The sequence below is a fragment of the Stigmatopora argus genome, chromosome 8 (genome assembly GCF_051989625.1).
Source record: "Stigmatopora argus isolate UIUO_Sarg chromosome 8, RoL_Sarg_1.0, whole genome shotgun sequence".
Lineage (NCBI taxonomy): Eukaryota > Metazoa > Chordata > Actinopteri > Syngnathiformes > Syngnathidae > Stigmatopora > Stigmatopora argus.
Window position 1 is genome coordinate 10,606,239 of NC_135394.1, and position 18,869 is coordinate 10,625,107.

General features: G+C 39.8%; 2 protein-coding genes across 5 annotated transcripts in view; both read left to right on the top strand.

Moving 5' to 3' along the window:
- agbl4 (AGBL carboxypeptidase 4) overlaps positions 1-18,869 on the top strand; it is a 212,241-nt gene that overhangs the window by 156,194 nt on the left and 37,178 nt on the right. The gene's annotated exons all lie outside the window — the stretch shown is intronic.
- bend5 (BEN domain containing 5) overlaps positions 1-18,869 on the top strand; it is a 39,090-nt gene that overhangs the window by 7,230 nt on the left and 12,991 nt on the right. For 3 of the 4 annotated variants that reach the window (XM_077607315.1, XM_077607317.1, XM_077607316.1), the window contains exons 4-6: positions 596-744; positions 2,995-3,208; positions 3,272-9,703. In XM_077607315.1, coding sequence (XP_077463441.1) covers positions 596-744; positions 2,995-3,208; positions 3,272-3,468 — 560 coding nt within the window. In that variant the 3' untranslated portion in view covers positions 3,469-9,703. Of the gene's footprint in view, positions 1-595; positions 745-2,994; positions 3,209-3,271; positions 9,704-18,869 lie in introns of those variants that run through there. The other variant, XR_013301347.1, reaches the window with a different exon arrangement.

Below are 18,869 nucleotides of genomic sequence, written 5' to 3' on the forward strand. Positions count from 1 at the left end.
TGCTGAATTTAGTCGCTTTAGTTGGACAATAATTTTAAAGACATAATTAAACCTCAGACAGTTATTTGAACAATGGGAATATCATTTAGCAAATGGTTATGAATAGGTCCAGCATGGCCATTAAGCAAGTCCTGAGTTTTCACTGAGCAACGGCCCAGTAATGAGCAAAATTCACATCCGTCAGATGTTGGTGTGTTTTGAGGTGTAGCTATAGCCCAAGAAGCCTGGTCATTTGCTAACCTAGACTATCTAATGGACAGGCGAGAGATTAGAGCACCCTAGGCTGTCTTTGTATACAGGGTGGAGTGTACTGCCTGATATTAAAACTCATCAGCCACGTTGGAGCTTAATGTGGCCAGCCAACAAGCCAGCTTAACCACTGGGCTAAAATAACCTCCTGTCCCGAGGCAAGTCTAGGCTGAGCCAGTCAAACATTCGGGCACTTTTCCAGTGCTTCAAACCTCATGTCAGCATGCGAGTTGATACAACACAACAATGTCTTGTGCAACTGATTGTCTGATGATATCCAGTAATATTGGCTGTTTTACTGGTGCGTTGTTTCTTCTAATGATGAACTCCTAATTTGCCTTTATAGAGCCTATGCATGACAATGGCACTCAGACAATCAAGGCTGAGGTGGTCGAGCCCATTGTTGAGACTCATGAAGCATTCAAAGAAGAAGCCAATACTAGTTCCAGCTACTCACCATCTCCTAAAACAGTCTACCCTTGCAGTGACGGCAAGGTAAGCCTCTTTCAACCTTATCTTGGAGATAGACAATTACTACTACTTTTTAAGTTCACTTTTGTGATATGATATGTATTTCATGGCTTTTTAAGTGGTTATAAACTCTTAGTCTTCAGCAGTTCTGGGTGGTATGATTTTAGGGATTCAATTAAATCGTCCATTCGGATTTATTTCAACCTTTGCCTTAATGTCTCCCTCCCCAGTTATTCTGTATTTTTGCCAGCAGTTGACCCTCGCAAGTCCCTTGGTTGCACTGGAAAACACGGTAGTTCTTTGTAACAAGCATGAACTTCAGCTAACCTTAGATTAGTCCTTTCCTCTGTCCAGCTCTGGCAGGTAAACAAGGTTGACGAGATTATTATTGTTCCTACAGGCCCGGCCAGCATCATCAGTGTTTATTAGCCAGTTAGGCTTGACTATAATGTGACCAACATCCTGTCTCTGCTGACAAGGGGTGCAATTGTTACTACAAGCTCTGGGATCTGCAGTCACCTCAGGCGTGAAGAACTCTTGTAAATGAGAACTCTTCTTACACCAGGGACCCTGTATTAATTAATCACACGAGAGAACTTCAGAGTGACTGACAGAATAGCCCCAGTGTGAGAATCGGACTAGCCTGAACTGATGAAGTAGGAGGGGTTAACACAAGAAACTAGAACGAAACATGAAAACAACAACAAAACAATCTTTTCCAATTTAAGAGCAGCTGAATGAATCTGGCCGGTGACATAAAGAACATTAGCTGCATATGGAAAATATTTTTTGGTTAAAGAATTTAGAGTAATACGGGAGCCGGGAAAAAGCAAGTTAGAAATGGGTCCTGTCTTTTCTGCCCACCCAAATAACCAAGGTACACTGCCTAGCTGGCAATTGGCTTTGGGTGTTCTAGACATGCTTAGGCAACGGCCTGTGAAGAGATACTTGCTAAATAAACAGTGGAAGTAATCCAACCTACAGGCAGCCAGTAGCTTTGGCTTACATGTTTATCCTTGTCAGTGAAAGTGGTGCTTCTTGGGATTAGCTATGTGGTTTACGTTGGTTAAGATGTCTTCTGTTTAGGCTAGCAGTGATCCTTTGTGGTTTCCTACTACTACTTAGGGGCCTGAGGAACCAGGGCCTGATTTACCAAAATCTCAAATAATGTGCATTAAAATGCATGGTAACTCACACTAACAGATTGAGCATGGTTTTAGTAGCATACTGCCAAATAAAACTGAATATGAGCAGTTTTGTTTCTACCATTAAAAAAAGGATTCTAACACTAACTATATCATCAATAGGGTTGTTGCTTTTGAAGTCCAGCAGCTATTGGCAGGGGCAGATGCCGGCCCCCAATTTGTAGAGTTAACATGAGTTGTGGCTTTATGATGGTGAGTGCTGAAGAGAAATCATTGAACAGTTCTGTGACATAAACTTGGTAATGTGTGCGGTTCAAGTGCCATTAGTCAGTGAAGCAGGATAGAGTAGATTTCTTCAGTACGTGTGATAGTTGCCACTTAAAACCCAGAGACTAGAGCTTGCCTCAATAAGTGTTTCATGGTACTCTTGCAGTGTTGTGCCATAGGCTTATAATACGTGATGGTCAGTCTGAATATCCTGCCACATCTCTGTTTGAAAAGTCCTTTTTTGCTTTTCTAATGCCGTGGGACAAATAGTTTTTAGCTGTGATCAGGCCGGATTCATTCCCAATTCTAAAGGTGTTGCTCCTCCAGAGAGTCTGATATGGGGTTGCACTGTATACTCCTTTGTGAGTGGTGTAGACTAGGTCCAAAATGTTATCACCATCTTGTTTGGTTGTCAGAAAGATGGTGCAGTGTTGGGGAGTCTTGAGATCAGCGTGATTAAAATCTCACGTCTGGAGGGTGAAACAGTATGTGTGTGCTTCTTTGTTGGTCACTGACTGCATGATACAGTTTATTTAGAGTCACATTTCTGTCACTGGTGTTTTTTGTCAAGGGAGGTGAAGTGTGGTAGGCTAAATTTAGTTAACTCCCTGGACTAGAGATCTTGTCTATCCAATCACATGATTGGAAATCAGGTTGATCATGTAGTTTTTCCAGATGATCAGCATTGGGTGATTGGGTTTTAAAAAACCAGCCCACTCTTTCAAGGCTACTAAAAACGAGTAAATAGTGAAAAATATTAGATACAAATACCCCCAGTCAATAATAGACAAGCTTATATCCTATTATCTCATTCTTTTACACTCCTGCCAATTAATGTTCTTTCCCTCCATACAATACTCAGGTGCACCTTGGTGGTGGGATCTGGGTGGAGGAGGAGAAGTGGCACCAGTTGCAGCGCACCCAGGGAGATTCCAAGTTCACAAAGAATTTGGCTGTCATGATCTGGGGTACTGAAACCCTCAAAAATCGTAGTGTCACTGGAGTGGCTACCAAAAAGAAAAAAGACGCCCTTCCCAAACCTCCACTCTCACCCAGCAAGTTAAAAATTGTCAGAGGTAAGTGTACCTACTGGACAGCCGTCATTGCTTGTAAATGCTCACATTTTGTCTTCTCCACAGAGTGTCTTTACGACCGAGTGTCCCAAGAAACAGCTGACAGCGCAGAGATAACACAAAGATTATCCAAAGTGAACAAATACATTTGTGAGAAGATCATGGATATCAACAAGTCAATTAAGAATGAAGAGCGGCGGGAGTCAAAGCTGCTCATCAGACAAACAGTCAAGATGGAGAACTTTACCTATGATGGCATGTAGAGATCAAGGGGTCTTCTGCACCACCGCCCTTACCATTGCGACACCGCATGGTCAAACAATATGGAGGGAGCTCAATTTAGGTCCATTTGAGATTTTTATTCGCAGTCTCAACGGAACCGCTATTCCTTCAACTCATTTGATTCGTTATAATGTGAAATACAAAAGGCCCATTTTTACAACCAGCACTTTCCTCACAGCTCAGTTTGGCCATAAGTTACAGACAGCTTTACCCACTAGAAAGATGGGAACAAGGTAGAGTTTTTCTTTTTTTGTTTGTTTGTTTTTATTTTTTTAATTTTTTTTTATTTGGGAGGGTTGGGGGGCGGTTAATCTATACTATGGGATTGGCAAAACAAAATGGTTTGGCGTATGTGTGAGCGTTATGTGATTGTGGAATTATTTTATTGTTCTGTGTCAGAACATTACTCTGAGTCCTTTAAGCTTTTAAAAAGTAAAAGATGACTTCCCTGGAAAAAGTTCAGGCACTGTGTGGTGGAAAACCACCGGGGTTTTAGAACTGTTTCAATGTTTTGTGTGATTAAGCTGTTGGAGAAACAAGTGTCTGTAATTGGTACTACACTGGTGCTCGGTTTAGTCTTAATCCGGATGGAAATATTTGATTGCAACAGACAGATTCTTGCTGCAAGATTTTTTTTTCAGCCATGGGGTTTAGGTTAGTGGCAACACATTGTGCTCACCAATATTTAGTAGAAGTTGAACAAGACGGTACTTAAAACTATGCACAATTGGCCAAAACGAATGGGGGAAAAAATGCGGAAACCATGGCTGAGAATCACAACATATTGTATCCTTAGATGGATAATTTTTATAATATTCTAAGCTCTAGTTTTCTTCAAATTTCTCTTAGTGTGAGTGCCAAAAAGGGGGAAAATAAAGGCAGATGTCTTTTGATCACAAAAAGAAAATAATTCTGACAGCCATATTAACAGTTAAAGGCCCACACAGCATATTTTTCGCAAAGTTTTTGGTCAAACCCTGAATAGAATTTAGAGATATTACTTTGCATGCTTTTCAGCACTTAGCCTCCCTTCAGGTCACCCTCTAAATCAATCCTGAATGGATTGCATTTGCCCAAACTGTTTTCCTCTAAGGTCCCAAGTATTGCAGTATGTAAATGCTTCTGGATATTGGTGTCTTTAGCCAATTTCCGACAATTTTTTGACAAGATTTTTTCTTCAACTAGGACTGTTGAGTATTGATGAGTCTCACTGTACAATTGCTTTTGTACAACGACTGAGCACAAGAAAGCCGTGTGATTTTCCTGTGTATCTGTGTTGCTGACTCTTAAGCAAAAGACAGTAAGTAAGCACTGTTGAAGAAGTAACGGTGAGCAGAAAAGGCCTTAAATGGTTTTGAATTTTGGCAATCACCAGGGCGCGTAAAGCCCTTGGCTTTTTTTTCCTGAGGTGTGATTGTAGTTGAAGCTGAAGTCTCAGGACTTCACCTGCACTTTGCTCTGAGAATGTAAGAGTTGGCTATCGGTACTGTTATGAATGAGTGTGGATTCAAGCCTGAGTAGGGCCTCTTGGTACTTTACGGAGGTGGCCGTAGCTCAGGTAGTCTTCTTGAGGGAAATATCGTGTGGGTAAAGCTGTCTGAGACATGACTGTTTTTGGTGATTTATTGTGAAGCCCACAATAACCCAGTTCTTAAGAAATGCCATTGGGGGAACTAAGTATGGCAACCCTAAGGACATTTAAGCTCGTCCTTTGTTCATTTTTTGTGTGTATGTGTGTTTTGCGTGTTGTTTTGTTCCAAAAAGTTTTTAGCGGCTGTTGGCCTGCTGAAAGGAAATCTTTGAGATGGAAATTTCAAGTGACCCAACAGAGGAAAAACTGTGAATCTGCTGCCGACTGCCTGTTAAGCCTTTGCTCCTCTTCACACTTGTACATTTGTTGCCAGTTAGTTGTTCTCTGTCCCTCTTTTTTAATGATGTTTCTCAACTTCAGCTCGGCCTTTCGTGAAGCTACCTTGCGTTGTAGTCATGTTGTCACTGTCATGTGTTTGTCTTGTTTGTTTGTTCTTTTTTCTGGGGTTGAATCTTGCAGTTAAGTTGTAAATCGTACAGACAATTATCTTCTAATATGTTAATGTTTTTGTATTTTTTGTCCTTTTGTTCTTTCCTTAAGACTTGTTGGCGTTAGAGTGTAGTATGGAGCCCTTAAAAAGAACAAACATCTCCCGAGCCAAAGTGATCACTGATGCAAAGTTGGAGGTACTATTAGAGAAGATTTTATTGGATGAAAAGCCTCACTCTTAATGTGTTCTTGTAAGTTATCAAGGTGACAAATCATTCACATCAAATGCACTTTAACGTCAATTCGTCAATCTCTGAATGCCTCTTTAGGTTATCGGGTTTTTTATGTTTAAATGTTAAATTAAGGCCAAACAATCAATTTATTGAAATGATGCACCTTAAAAAGTTTTCATTGTGATTACTGTGGTGTGTTGTTAACATACCTGAAAATGCTGAGCAGATAGCTTGATAGTTATTACCCAAAAGATTTGTCACATTTTAAAAACTGGACTCTGCACATAGGATGTCGGTCATGTGAGATCTCTTAGTTGTTATTCAAATACAGTAAATGTGACCCAAAGTTAAATACGAAACAAACAAAATGCTGACTGAAAGATCAGTGTGGTTTGCACATTTAAAAAACAAAAAAAAGTGAATATACTCCTGAGCTTATATAGACTTGGTTTTTAACTCAATTGCGAACAAAAACAGCAGCACTAAAACAGTTTCTCAGCTAAGTCTTACTGTGTTTTGTACACGTCCCATCCTGAATATTATATTGCCTATATGAGATCACACAAACAGAATAACTTTTGTTTGTACCAACCATGTTTATGAAATGTGAACCATTCCTCCAAAACAGTATACAAAAGTTGAAAAATGAGTTTTTTTGTCTCAGAATATGTGCATTTGACAGGCTTTTCTCAACTGCACAGATATTTGACCACACAATTATTTATGAAGATCTGACCATTTATCCTTCTGACTACCCGTAGTTCAAATTTGTCCTCTGTAGAGGACATTTTTAAATATAAATATCTCCCACCTAGTGCATCCAATCCCATTAAGCTTTCATATGATACCAAATTTCTTTTGCAGTATTCCAATTACTTGACATAGATTGGGGAATTTCAAAATTAATGTGATTGGACAACACTTTTTTCCTGGTAGTCAGGAGGATATAGTAAATAGTGATTGAAAGAAATTATAGCAAGACTTATAGCTAATTTTGCCAGTGTGGGAATTATCTGCTTTCAGTGGAACGGCTCACAAAAAAACAACATTTGTTCATGCTCGTACTAAAATCCTCCCAAAATCATCTGCTTAATCGCACAATTGCCCGGATTATATTTACGTTTTGAATAACAAGAAAACCCCAGAATATTTGACGAGCAAATGCAGGTTCTCGAAGCCAAAACCATTACAGTAAATTAAATCAGATTCTGGCAATTTTGCAATTAGGCAAGTAATATAAAGGTCCACCCCCTCTTTAATGCTTCTTTCTGAGGAATTACACCGTTTGAATGAAAAAGATACACTGTGCAGAATCATTTTTGCGGACATTTTATAGTGCTGTCATGTTCCTTTTTGTTTCTGTTTATTGTATGATGCCAAAAGAGGTCTGTAAAAACTGCTTTAAGAGCTTTCACCTTTTCAAAGGCTGGTTTCCTTACTAGCGCTTTGATTTGTAGACTGAGATGCTTAATATTTTGAACCCAGATTCTTCTTAATCATTCTTTGACTGTACTTGCACTCAAGTAGTGCTGGATAGGAATTTAATATCAGCGGCTCTCTGTTTCCCTTTCTGTGCCGCTTCCAGTTGCGGACGCAAAATCTTACTGGTGTTTCAAGAAAGAAAAAAAATTATCACCATAGCTAAAGATAAACGCTAAGGTCTTGGCGGCACGTTTTGACTGCTTCGTGTACATAGGACGTTCATGTTTGGGCCTCACAGACAATGCCGGGAGAAAGCATTGTTTGCTCTCTATTTTTGATTACAGTATCAGTAACTTTGTATACGATCCACAAACCGGTTCTACTTCATCCAATTTTTCACCGCCCTACCTCATTGTTACTCTGGTGTTTGTTCGTCAGTGACTCTTTAAACTCTGTGTATAGTCTAAAGAAAATCTATAGTAAAACGTTATACCTGATTACGCAACATGTACAGAGTATATAAATATCTATGTATATATCTTCTGAAACACCTCGATTCACTATCTCATTCTTGGAAAAAGGATGCATTTCTTCAGCTGCTTTGTCGAGGCGCCAAGGCCGGCCATATTGTAATCTGCTCTTGGCTACGTAGTGCAGTCGCTCCCGTGCTGGTGTTTTTGTGTCTGTGTTGCGGTTGGAGATTTTTACTGGTTGACGGTGCTACCAGCAAACTGTTCTATACGGACCTCAAATGGTGCTGTTTTTCTATGTTGTTAACCCTCACTGAAAATGGGTTTGCGTATTTTCTTCAGGCGTGCAAACACACCGCTAGTCCCTCAACTCTTTGGTGAAAAGCAATTCAAGCCAAAACGCTTTGCAAAATGTTAATCCTTTCGCTTTTACTGTGTCGCGCACACGCTATCCGCCCAAATAATTTTCTCTACTTAGTTGGAAGTCTCACGAGTACCTCAGAACTTGTTGATTTGAAAAGGGCGCGTCCGCTTTTAAGGGCAATTTGCTGCCAATGTTCTGAGTGTGTTTGTAATGTTTGGGGAGTTCTGGACCTTCCGTGTGTATTGGTGTCTTCACACAATTTCTGTTTCAAAGAAAATTGATTGCAATGTCAGTCATGGTGGTGCCTTGAGGTACGAGTTATTAGTAACTCAAAATCAGTGAGTTTGGGGAAAAAAGTATTCTTTTTTTGGTAAGAGCAATGTGGTATTTAATGTTATTGAAAAATGAAGAATGTGTAATTGAATAGAATGTATAAAGAAATGTCCATTTGCTTCAATTCTATGTGTGGGGTGCTGCTCCAGCTGATTTGCACGCCTTGGCCACTTGGTGGCAGTTATTTAGACAAGGTTATACTACAGTTTTGTAAATGGAGACAGTCTTAATTTGCAATAAGATGCCATAATAACAGTTGTTTATAGAGCATAAATAATATAGTATATTGTTATATCACTGAGTTCTTTTTTGTTTTATTAATTTGACAGTAAACTTCGTCAATTGAATTCATACATTGATTTTATCTGCCTTTTACACGCAAGTTGCAGCGTAAAATCGAACCAACGACAGTCCTTATGGAAAAATCAGTAATTCTCGCTCTCTCGTATCTCAATGCACCATTGCTTTAAAAAGAAAAAAATGAAGAGAAGAAATTGTATGATCGGTGTGGCAGTTTGTGGCTTTTTGTGTTTCCTGTGCACTTTTCCCGGTTGCTGCGGTTGATATGTTTCACTGATTTCATTCAACACCTTTTCTTTAAACCTGCAATTGTCAGTATCAATGTAGCAGTTAGTACAACATTGTAGGACTGTGAACTGACACTATTCTGGACCTGGTTTAGTCAAGTAAATTGGAATTTTATCATTCTATCAGAGTTTGTCATTCTAAGTTTGGTATTGTACTTGTGTGTTTGTGTTTCAACTAGTGATGGGAATTTGGACTTCATTTCTTGGTCTGAATTAACCAGAAATTAGGCGACCGCACATCCTTATTTTAAAAAAAAAAGGGTCCTCGAATGTGTTCAGTCATTTTCTTTGCAGCACTTAACCCATCTGCGGGCCTCTTTGGTGCAATCATAATTATTTTATGATTGTTTCCATACAACCTTGACGTCATGTCCGAAAGCCACGCTATCGTCATGGCAACGCCCAACTTTTACCGCCATATTCATGGTCAATAATGAATTGAACTGTGCTGTAAAAGCCTCCTTGGGTTGTAATCCATTGCCGTGTTCATCAGGCAAGACAGGGTAATTCATGTACGGAGTTCCAGTCTGTTGGCATGATCATTTGAAAGATACTCATGTTTTCAGTCACCACTTCCTCAGCCTTCTTTAGCCTCACAGAGGCAACGTTCTATATACAAGGCAATAGTATGTATATATACAGTATGTCCTCGCTCAACCGGCCACACCTCTGCTATCCTGGCAAGATGCTTAGCATCCTCTTATTGTGTCTCTTGCTGCATTCAGGAACATGTGTTTAATGTAGAGATAATAAAGCAAAATAAATCCAGACTTTTATTCTATCAGCACTAATCGTGTGTTGGCTTTTTTATTTGTATTTCCAATTTCTGCGTGTTTATTTCTGGGCTCGTGTTGAAAACTGATGTTATTTTTCCATGTCTTGTATGTCTCCAAATCTTTTACACAAAGTGCCAGTAATTTTGACCATAGAAAACTATATAAATCACATCAAGGTGTCCAAAAATAGTGATTAAAATATATTTTAAAAAATACAGGGATCTCTAAAATAAAAAAAATAGATGAAATGATGCAATGTAAAATTGATAGGAATGTTTATATATAACTAAAGATTAATCATCACTATTTTTTTTCATTACAGTATAATACAATATTGACATTCAAACCAATGGCAATGATGAAAAGTCATGATCAGTATGTGCAAGTCGTTTTTAGCACCCTTTTCAGGTAGTAAAATCAAGGTTATACAAAACCAAATAATGCTGTATAGTAACCTCCCTGCTCATTTACTGTTTTTGTGCCCTTTCGTAAATGCCCTAACAAAGTCCTGTCGAGTGGAACAGCACTACTTTTCCACTTGACAGTGTTTTGATTTGATGGGCAAACAACATTACATTTTGCATTAAACTTAACCGCTTGGCCTCCCTGTGTGGAATTTGCATGTTATCCGCTACCTTGTGTGAGTTTTCTCTGGGTACTCCAGCTTCCTCTCATATCCCAAAAAGAGATTCCAAATCTTCCATCGCTGAAAGTAAAAAAGGTTTGTGCTTACCCATGACCCAAAAGATGACAAGCTCTCCAGAAATACAGGAAAGAAACAAAAGCAACTTCACTATTTCTCAACTAATTCATTCTGTTCCCCAAAAAAACTGTGTAAAAAATGTCTGTGCATTTCAGGTGGCCATATGCTAATTTATTTCTTGGCCCAGAGCAGTAATTTCTTCCATCAGGCTGCGTTTTATCCGCATGCCAAGCAATACAAGCCAGTCAGGTGCTGGCTTGAATAGAATATTTACCTTTTTTTTCACCCACTACAACTCAAATGGATTCCAAAGCAAAAGTGATCTGTAAAAATGTACTTTTTGGCCCTTTCCTAATAGTGCACTTAGTCCACTTCCTTGGTGAATATAGATCAAAGTGTGCTGCTCTTGCACACGGATGCATTTCCATACATTATTGCCTTGTAAGCAAGTGTACCACGCGGCCAGCCTTTTCACGCAGCCCGAGGGGACTTGTCAATGTCACCATGGCGAAAGCCTGCCACATGCCTCCTAATGTATTGCCGTCCGGCTTTATTGGCAGCACGGTGATTCAGTGGAGGTGATGATGGATTAGTACTGTGGGCTCTGCAGTCTCCCTCCCGCCCTGTCTGTCGTATAAGCGCCGTGTCGTCCCTGCAGTGAGATAGGGGAACTTATTGTATTTATGTCACATGCGCATCTTAATGAATATGGACATTTTGCAGACTTTATGGAGCGCCTAGCCAAGTTCATTTTTTTTTTCCATTACAGAATTTCAAGATGTACTTGTAGTAGTGGCAGTTATCAGTAACAAAGTTTTCTTCGCTGGGTGCGGTTCTAAAATGGCGTAGACAGGGTATGGTTTGCAATGGTAAAATGGTCAAGTCACACTTTTGTCTGTATTCTCTATTCATGTGTTGTATTTTGTCCTGTTGTGTATTCTTAGATTTGCTGATTTTATGAATCTGGACACGTCCATTATTCAATTTCGAAGTTGGAAATAATACAAATTATCATGGATAACCATTTCATAATTGACATTTTAAAGGATACACTTTTTTTCAATGCTCACGACATTGCCATAAAACTGCCATAATGATGACTTGATACCTGTCCAGAATATTAATGAATGCTTATGACAGATCTCATTAAGTGTCTTGCTGATGCTAATTTTTAAATCCAATCAGCATTCACATTGAAATTCGGATTGGATGCACTTTTTATGGACATTTTAAACTTAATGTTTTTCCCTGTACTTTCCATGTTTTTTCACTGACAAGTCCTTCAATTTTAAGAATAACAGAAAATTGGTAATGCAATATTAAAAAAAATTTACATAACCACCCCTCAAATTCAAAACAGATACACTCATCGGTATGGGCTTGATCCATTCAATTCATATTGCCCCCAAATATGTAAATACAACTGAGCTGTACTTTGATGGCAATTCATTCCATTATGAAAAAAAAATGCACCCAACAAGCCCTAAATGTTTTCCCACCGCTAGAGTTGGCACTTGTTTAATCAGCATTCTCCTGACTTTAACATACAGTATGCAAAATATGAGTCACTTAATAATCTTTCTTTCTCGCAATGTTGTTAAATCATTATTTTAGCCCTCAAGGCGAGTCACTTCATACATTTTAATTACACTTGTGCCTTTCGCAAGCTATCGACAGCAAAGTGACCCTCCCTCTCTCCTTCCATCTATCCCTCTTCTTGGCATACCTCCATTTGTAGCCACTCACTACGTTGGGCTGCATGTCCCCATGTAGTATATAACAGATATGGAGGCTGCCAGCTCTTTTCAAAAGGTCCTTATCGTCCTCAACAAGCTTGTTTGGCTCTGCAGTGATTAGAAACGAGCAATGTTGGAGTCCATCAGGCCCTCCAGTAAATGGATGCAAAAGTGAGCCTTTACATGTGGATATGCACTCACACATGCTTCAGCCCAGAGCCCCCACATGGCCTTTTTTTAATGCAATCGACCCCCAACCACTACCTAAGAAAAATAGGAAACGCCTTTGGAGCGAGTCGTCATGGCAGCAGCCAATGTCACTGCCTCAGCCGCTCACTGCTCCTGCACGCTTATCGCCATACACGTGTTTAAATATTCATCTCCCGCATCTCACCTCTTTACTCCCTCGCTAGCTCTCTTAGCATCCGACAACCAAACCCCACCACACACATTCTCGCAAAATTCTGAGAACGGCACTAATGGGATTTTGATGGTCATTTAATGTGATAAACTCATCTTTTTTCAAGCAAAACAAGTTGATCAGTTAATGTACTTGTGGCGATGCAACATTTGGCTAAGGTTGTTCCTTTTGAATGTGTCCAGATAAATGTAAACAATTGTGAAGCCCAGTGTTATCCCAGTTGGCTTTTTTAGATTCCATTGAAGAGGAAAAAAAAAGGGATTCACTCTACCAATCTTGCGCATTCGTTAGATTAGAAGATTAGTCTGACATAAAAACATCATATTTTGCGAATATTGTGGCGTTTTCTAGACTGAACTTGCGTAATTGTTCTTTTATAAAATTAATTTCACTCTCAAAACTCATTCTTCTGCCAGTCTGTAGTTATTCCATCCAAATGAATTTATCAGACCCACTTTTTTTTTTGCGAGTCGATGAATCTGCTTTTGAAATCACCCATTATAATTGTGCCCAGCTATTATGTTTAATATTTGACAGATGACAAAACAGTCATATGACTACACCCGAGCTTTAGGTATTGGTTTCCTTTGCCAGTTCTCTACCGAATACATTTATTTAACGAGAAATTATCATCAAAGACGTGCTGTTTATATGAGAAAAGAGGACACGCTATACATTAAGGAGCAAACAGCATTATATGTAATTAAGCGTAGAGACGTCGGTGTGCTTTCTGCCACATGAAAATGCGTGGCTTTTTATTCGTTTGTTTGTCTCTTCGCAGCCGTCATTCGTCATGCAAGTTTAGCCCGCTTTGCATTCTCCTCACAACAAAAGAGGCTGCCTCAATGACTCAAGCTAGGAAAATAAATGTCACACAGCTTAATTCTTTTGTCTTCAAGATTCCCATCGTTTTCAAAGTGTTTCATCTGGGGGTGCTGGCTAATAAAAGCAGACCGATCCAAGCAGTGGAACTATTCATATTTGATTACAAGCTAAATCTAATCTTTTAATTGGATAACGAGCCTCTTGTAGCTAAGCAGACTTGAAAAGGATGTCAGGTATGTTCTTGTTTGTGATAAGAAATGAAAAACAAAAGCTGCCATGGCGGATCATTTTTGATTTGGGGATGTCAAATCAGAGTATTTTTAGCTCCAATCTATCAAAGTGGTTTAAATCTCCATTGATTTGGGTAAAATTTATCTTTTTGAAAATGCCTAGTCCGATTTGTCTCCTATTCTTTCAAAATAAACTAATTTATTTCGATACTTTGACATCGTGTGTCTCATGGACCACAAACACAACCAGAAGTTTATAACACACTTTATATTCTCGCCAGCGATTGATATCACTTGCTTTTTCCCCCCATCGTTTACAACCTCGCTTAATTGCCTTCCCTTTTTAATTACACTCGGTGAAGCTTTTCATCAAGTTTTAACACCTGACACCCCCGAACATGTGATTTTCATGTGCTTGTGGAATACATTCCTGAAGACAAAAACTGACACTTGTCTGCCCTTCTCAATGTCAACTTAAAGCATAGCAACACACACACACACTTACACACAACCACACACAGTGCATGGCATCCATCACGTTTAATGGCGGGGTGTTAATGAGCGTCTTGTTGGGAGGTGTCACTGGACCCTGGGCCACGCACACTGAAATCATCTCCAAACTCACAGTTTAGCAGGAGGTCACACTGCACTCTTTGACCCCCGAATCATTTATTTGAACCCGTCAGCCTTCCAGACACTATATTAAAACTTTATCATCTAATCTCATATATTCTCAATTTCAATCACTAAAAGTGATATTCATCTTAATGTAAGTCTGATTTATTTATTCTCCTAATAACAGATATGGGCTTTTCTTATTAGTCGTGTGTCTTAACTGTGTTAGGTAATAGTAGAAATATCCTCATAAACAATGTTCTGTAGGCTTGTAACTTTGATCATAAATGCTCCTGAGGGTTTTTTACTAGCTCTGAGAGACTTGACGAGTCGAGCAATGTCCAACATTTTAAATGACGTAATCCAACATAGATTAAGATCATTTTTGAGGGGTGAAAGACTACGACCAAAGTGCACACAACTGTACGTACTGCAAGTGTTCAATGTTAACTCACAACTCTTAGAATATAGAATAATATTTCTGACCCTGAAATGCATATTTTTCACAGGAATGCCTTAACAATAATCATCAGATTTCATATAGGCTGAGTAGATTGAAGACATGATTGCATTGATCTAGCAAAGTAGCCCCAAAACTTAAGAGCATTTTCCATATTTCACATAGTTAGATGGGATAGGCTCCAGCACCACCGCAACCCGAAGAAAAGTGGGTCGGGCAACTGTCACTTTTGAGTGCTTGTGTAAATCATACACTGAACTTCATTAAGCGACAACCAAAATTGTATTAGTTGTATTAATAGATTTAATATTAGATAAAAAATGAGAACAGCAGTTTAAATAGGTGTCTGTTAATATCACATATTGACTTATTCCGATAACAATAGCCTAAATAACACACCATAACTTATTTTCCAGACTGGATCTCAGCCCAAATCCTGGTTTTAAACCTTGTGTTGTGTTTGTGGTCCATGTGACACACACAGAGTCTCATCACTACATCCTCATTCTTTTTCTACACAACAGGGGTAAGTGAACCATTTGTTACAGTGTTGGGGACCAAAAGTCACAGCCTAAGCAATGTGTTTGTAAGTGCCAACCTGTTTTTAAGTCAAGTCGGAGGTAGCTGACAGGTTGCCAGCGGTAAGCACCTGAACAGCTCGCACAGGTGTTGGCCTCATAAAGAGAACGGGACCCCACAATGGGTGTCAGAATGTGTTCACACCAGAACACAGGTGGTACAGTGGTGACTGGCGAATGCCTTCATTGTGGTGGTCAAAATAAGAACTCAGCTGTCACACTGCTTCCTATGACAGTTTTTTTGTTTGTTTGTTTCCCCCTTAGTGTAACCGACCTAGACTTTACACACCAGTGGTGTATTTCTAGCAGGATGTTCCATTGTTTTGCTGTAAAGATTTCATTGCTTTGACTTTGCAGTGTTGTCCAGCACTTTGACAGGCATCTTTAGGGAATGTCAGGGAATTTGACGACTCTGCTCCTCAGCCTGTCATAACGTGAATTATTGACGCGGAGGGCATAGATAATTTAACGTGCTAGATCTTTTCTGACAAGAGGACGCTTTGTGGGACTTAGAGATACGAAAAGGAAATAGTTTTGCACGCATGTATAGATTTACTGTGACCTAGTTGTTTGCTAATGGAGGAAAGAAGCAGGTGAGGGATACAAATGGGACAGGGTTAATTGAAGATGACTTTCCTGGCGTCGTGTGTCCCCAGATGACTTTCCGGGTGTTGCGTGTCCCCAGATCATGTTGTAGTTTTTTTATATGCTCCTTTTGACACCCTGCATTAGTGGCCAGTCAATCGCAGGGGCACACCTATTCAGAACTGTTTGTTATTGATAATGTAGCTGATGAAGTGTCTATGGAATGCGGTTAGGTTTCGGGTGTTATTGTGGTAGACGTTGGATCACTTGGGTCACTCTGTCTGGCACGGCGTGTGTCTGCTTGTGTGTGGGGGGGTGCGGGGGGATATGTCCCAGCTGGCTCGCGGTAGACTGGCAGAGTGTTGATCCGAGCGTCATCGGGACCGGGTGTCTCCTCGCCGAGCTGACAGAAAAGGTCAGCGACTCATCTCGGCCCGTCTCTCTGAGCTCCTTGACAGTCTTCCCTCCGGGAGAGAAACCACCGACAGCCCCCTTGCTCCCTGGCACGCATGGCACCAATTAATATTGCATCATCCTTTTCTAATATGCTCCCCGCGAGCCCCCTCGGCCAAGGTGGGCCTCGTCGGTCAGCCTCTCTTCTCCCCCTTTCTGACCTCGCCCATCTACTTCAATAACGCCAAAAAAAGATTAGCTGAAAAATACATGTATAAATCTTCCTTTGTTTTTGGCACATTTGTCCATTCGTCTTCCTTATCTCTGTTGGATTTCAAATCGACTCTTTGAAGAGTTCCACTGGAACTTTGTTTGCATGCAAAAAGAATGAACTTTATCTCGTGCTGTTTTACAAACAGACTGCAGTTTATTGCTTTGTGGTTTTAAACTAATTTCCTCTCTGAAAATTGGGTAATCTTATCATTTCTGCTCACTTGGGGCTAACAGCTGCTGCTTCATCTCCATATTGCACTTGCCATATTGTTGAAATGACCAACCATGTAACTCAGAATTTTCTTCATCCATCCAATGCTAACAAAAGCCAACATTCGAACCGAGACTCTTTCAAATGTTAAGCAAACCACTTTTGTGTAGTGATCAAGCTACCAGTTTTTGATAGGTTAGTTCTTGCCTCTGTATCTGATATGGCCAGTTTTTAACTTCCTTGTGTTGCAAACATATTTAGACTTGACAGATTATTCTCATACTCCCACAATCTTGCGCTCAGACTCATAAGTAGGGACAATTTATCATTAACATCAAAGATTTAGAGACATTTTCTCCTGTGTTATCATGAGTCTACGTTAACTGCTATCCCCATCTGTAGGTCCATTAGACTTACATTATATTTAGGAACCCAGAGTTCATGTCTTGCCCTCAAAATTAGTAATATCACCTTACACGTGTATAAGAAAATGATTGCTTCAAATTGAGAATTATAATGGCAAAGTTTTGTGCTTGCAAAGGGAGAAATTAGTCAACTTCAAGATTCTAAATGTCCATAGTTGTTCAGTGTGTGTGAATGTTTCCCCTTGTAGTTCCTTCGACTTAATGGTGACTCGTCCTATAATGAGAATGATGTCAGAAATGTAAAAATTATTTGTTTTTTTTCCTGGACAAACTAATGCGTATTGAACGTGAAGACCATTGTTAAATTGATTTTATTCGCACTTTGTCTCTTTAATGCTCTCCAGCAACAGATGCAGAGTTTTAAATTGGGGGATATCAGCCGGCTGTTAGTTTTTATGTCTGTTCTTTGTCTCCGCTTCTTCCCACGTGTGTGCGTGTGCTGGCGTGCGTGAGTGCATGTGTATTTGTGTGTATGTGTGTGTTTCACGAATCACTTGTCTCTGTGAAGTCCTGCTTGTTCTGCAGGTTTGCCCCCACTACAAACATTTCGCCGATCAAAGTCGCTGGAAAAGGGCTGCCACTTCAAACCGTGTATCGTTTCACAAAGATGCAATGCGTTCCTTCCATCCTAGCTCTTCAGCCCACTCGTTTCCATGGCGACAGGCCGATGGCAGGCCGTTTCGCGTGTTTAAAGGAAGAGGCACAGGTTCAATTAGGATTTCAGCGCTCGTTTATTTTGCCGTTTGCGTCCATTTGAATGTTTCCATAAAATAATGTCACTTCTGTACTGACTCAGCAGCCTTCCTGTTCTCAGAATTTAGTTGAAATATGATCGTCTTCTTGCAAATCCTTCGTTCTCGCCCCCCTCCAGCAAATGCCATCTTCAGTTTTATTCTTTTTAGCGAGTATGAAAAGATTTGCCCCAACTTACACTTTTGTTCAGCTATTCCAAAAATCGTTTCGTTTGTTGCGCCAAGCTGTGATGTTATCACAGGTGTTTGATGTCAGCTTTATCTGGGAGTCGTATTAACTACTGGTGTTCCGCCGCATTTAAATCCTTTCAAGTTAACGTGCAGTGAGACAGGAGGATTGGAAACTGGGAAAGGGGAGGGCACCTTCACGCAGTCAGTTGAAATAAAATGGTTTAGGGATGTTTAATGATCTTTTCGTTCAACCCTCGCGTGAGTTCTGAATCGGCAGTCAGGTCGGCTTTGATGCTATTGAATTTGTTGATCCAGTTCCATGCTGTAAATATGGCATGAGAAGAATAATTTTTCAACTCATTCCCTGTTATTGATAGATGTACAAGTGAAAATAGCTTACATTTTACGTGAAAACGTGATAAAATAGGTGGTTATGATTTAACAAGATTAGTTCTTGGACATTGAAACAACTTTTTAAACAGGTATTGAACAAGTAACAACTAGGAAGGAACCTTAAAATGCCCCATATTCAACAGAAAGCAACTCAGCTCAAAATCAACATGATGTGACCTAATTTCACCAGGAAGACACATGTAAATTCCCAGGTTCAACAGGAAATGCCCCCAAAATCAAAAGAACCCGAATCAATAGGTTAGAAAAGTAAAAGATGCTTCCTCAAAGCTGAGTATAACATAAAATCGCCATCATTCTGAATCTTTCCTGACCTGATTGACCTTTTTTATCTCAGTTTGGTCATCTGCATTCTTTATCTGAGATGTTTTCAGGGTTGTTTTCTGAT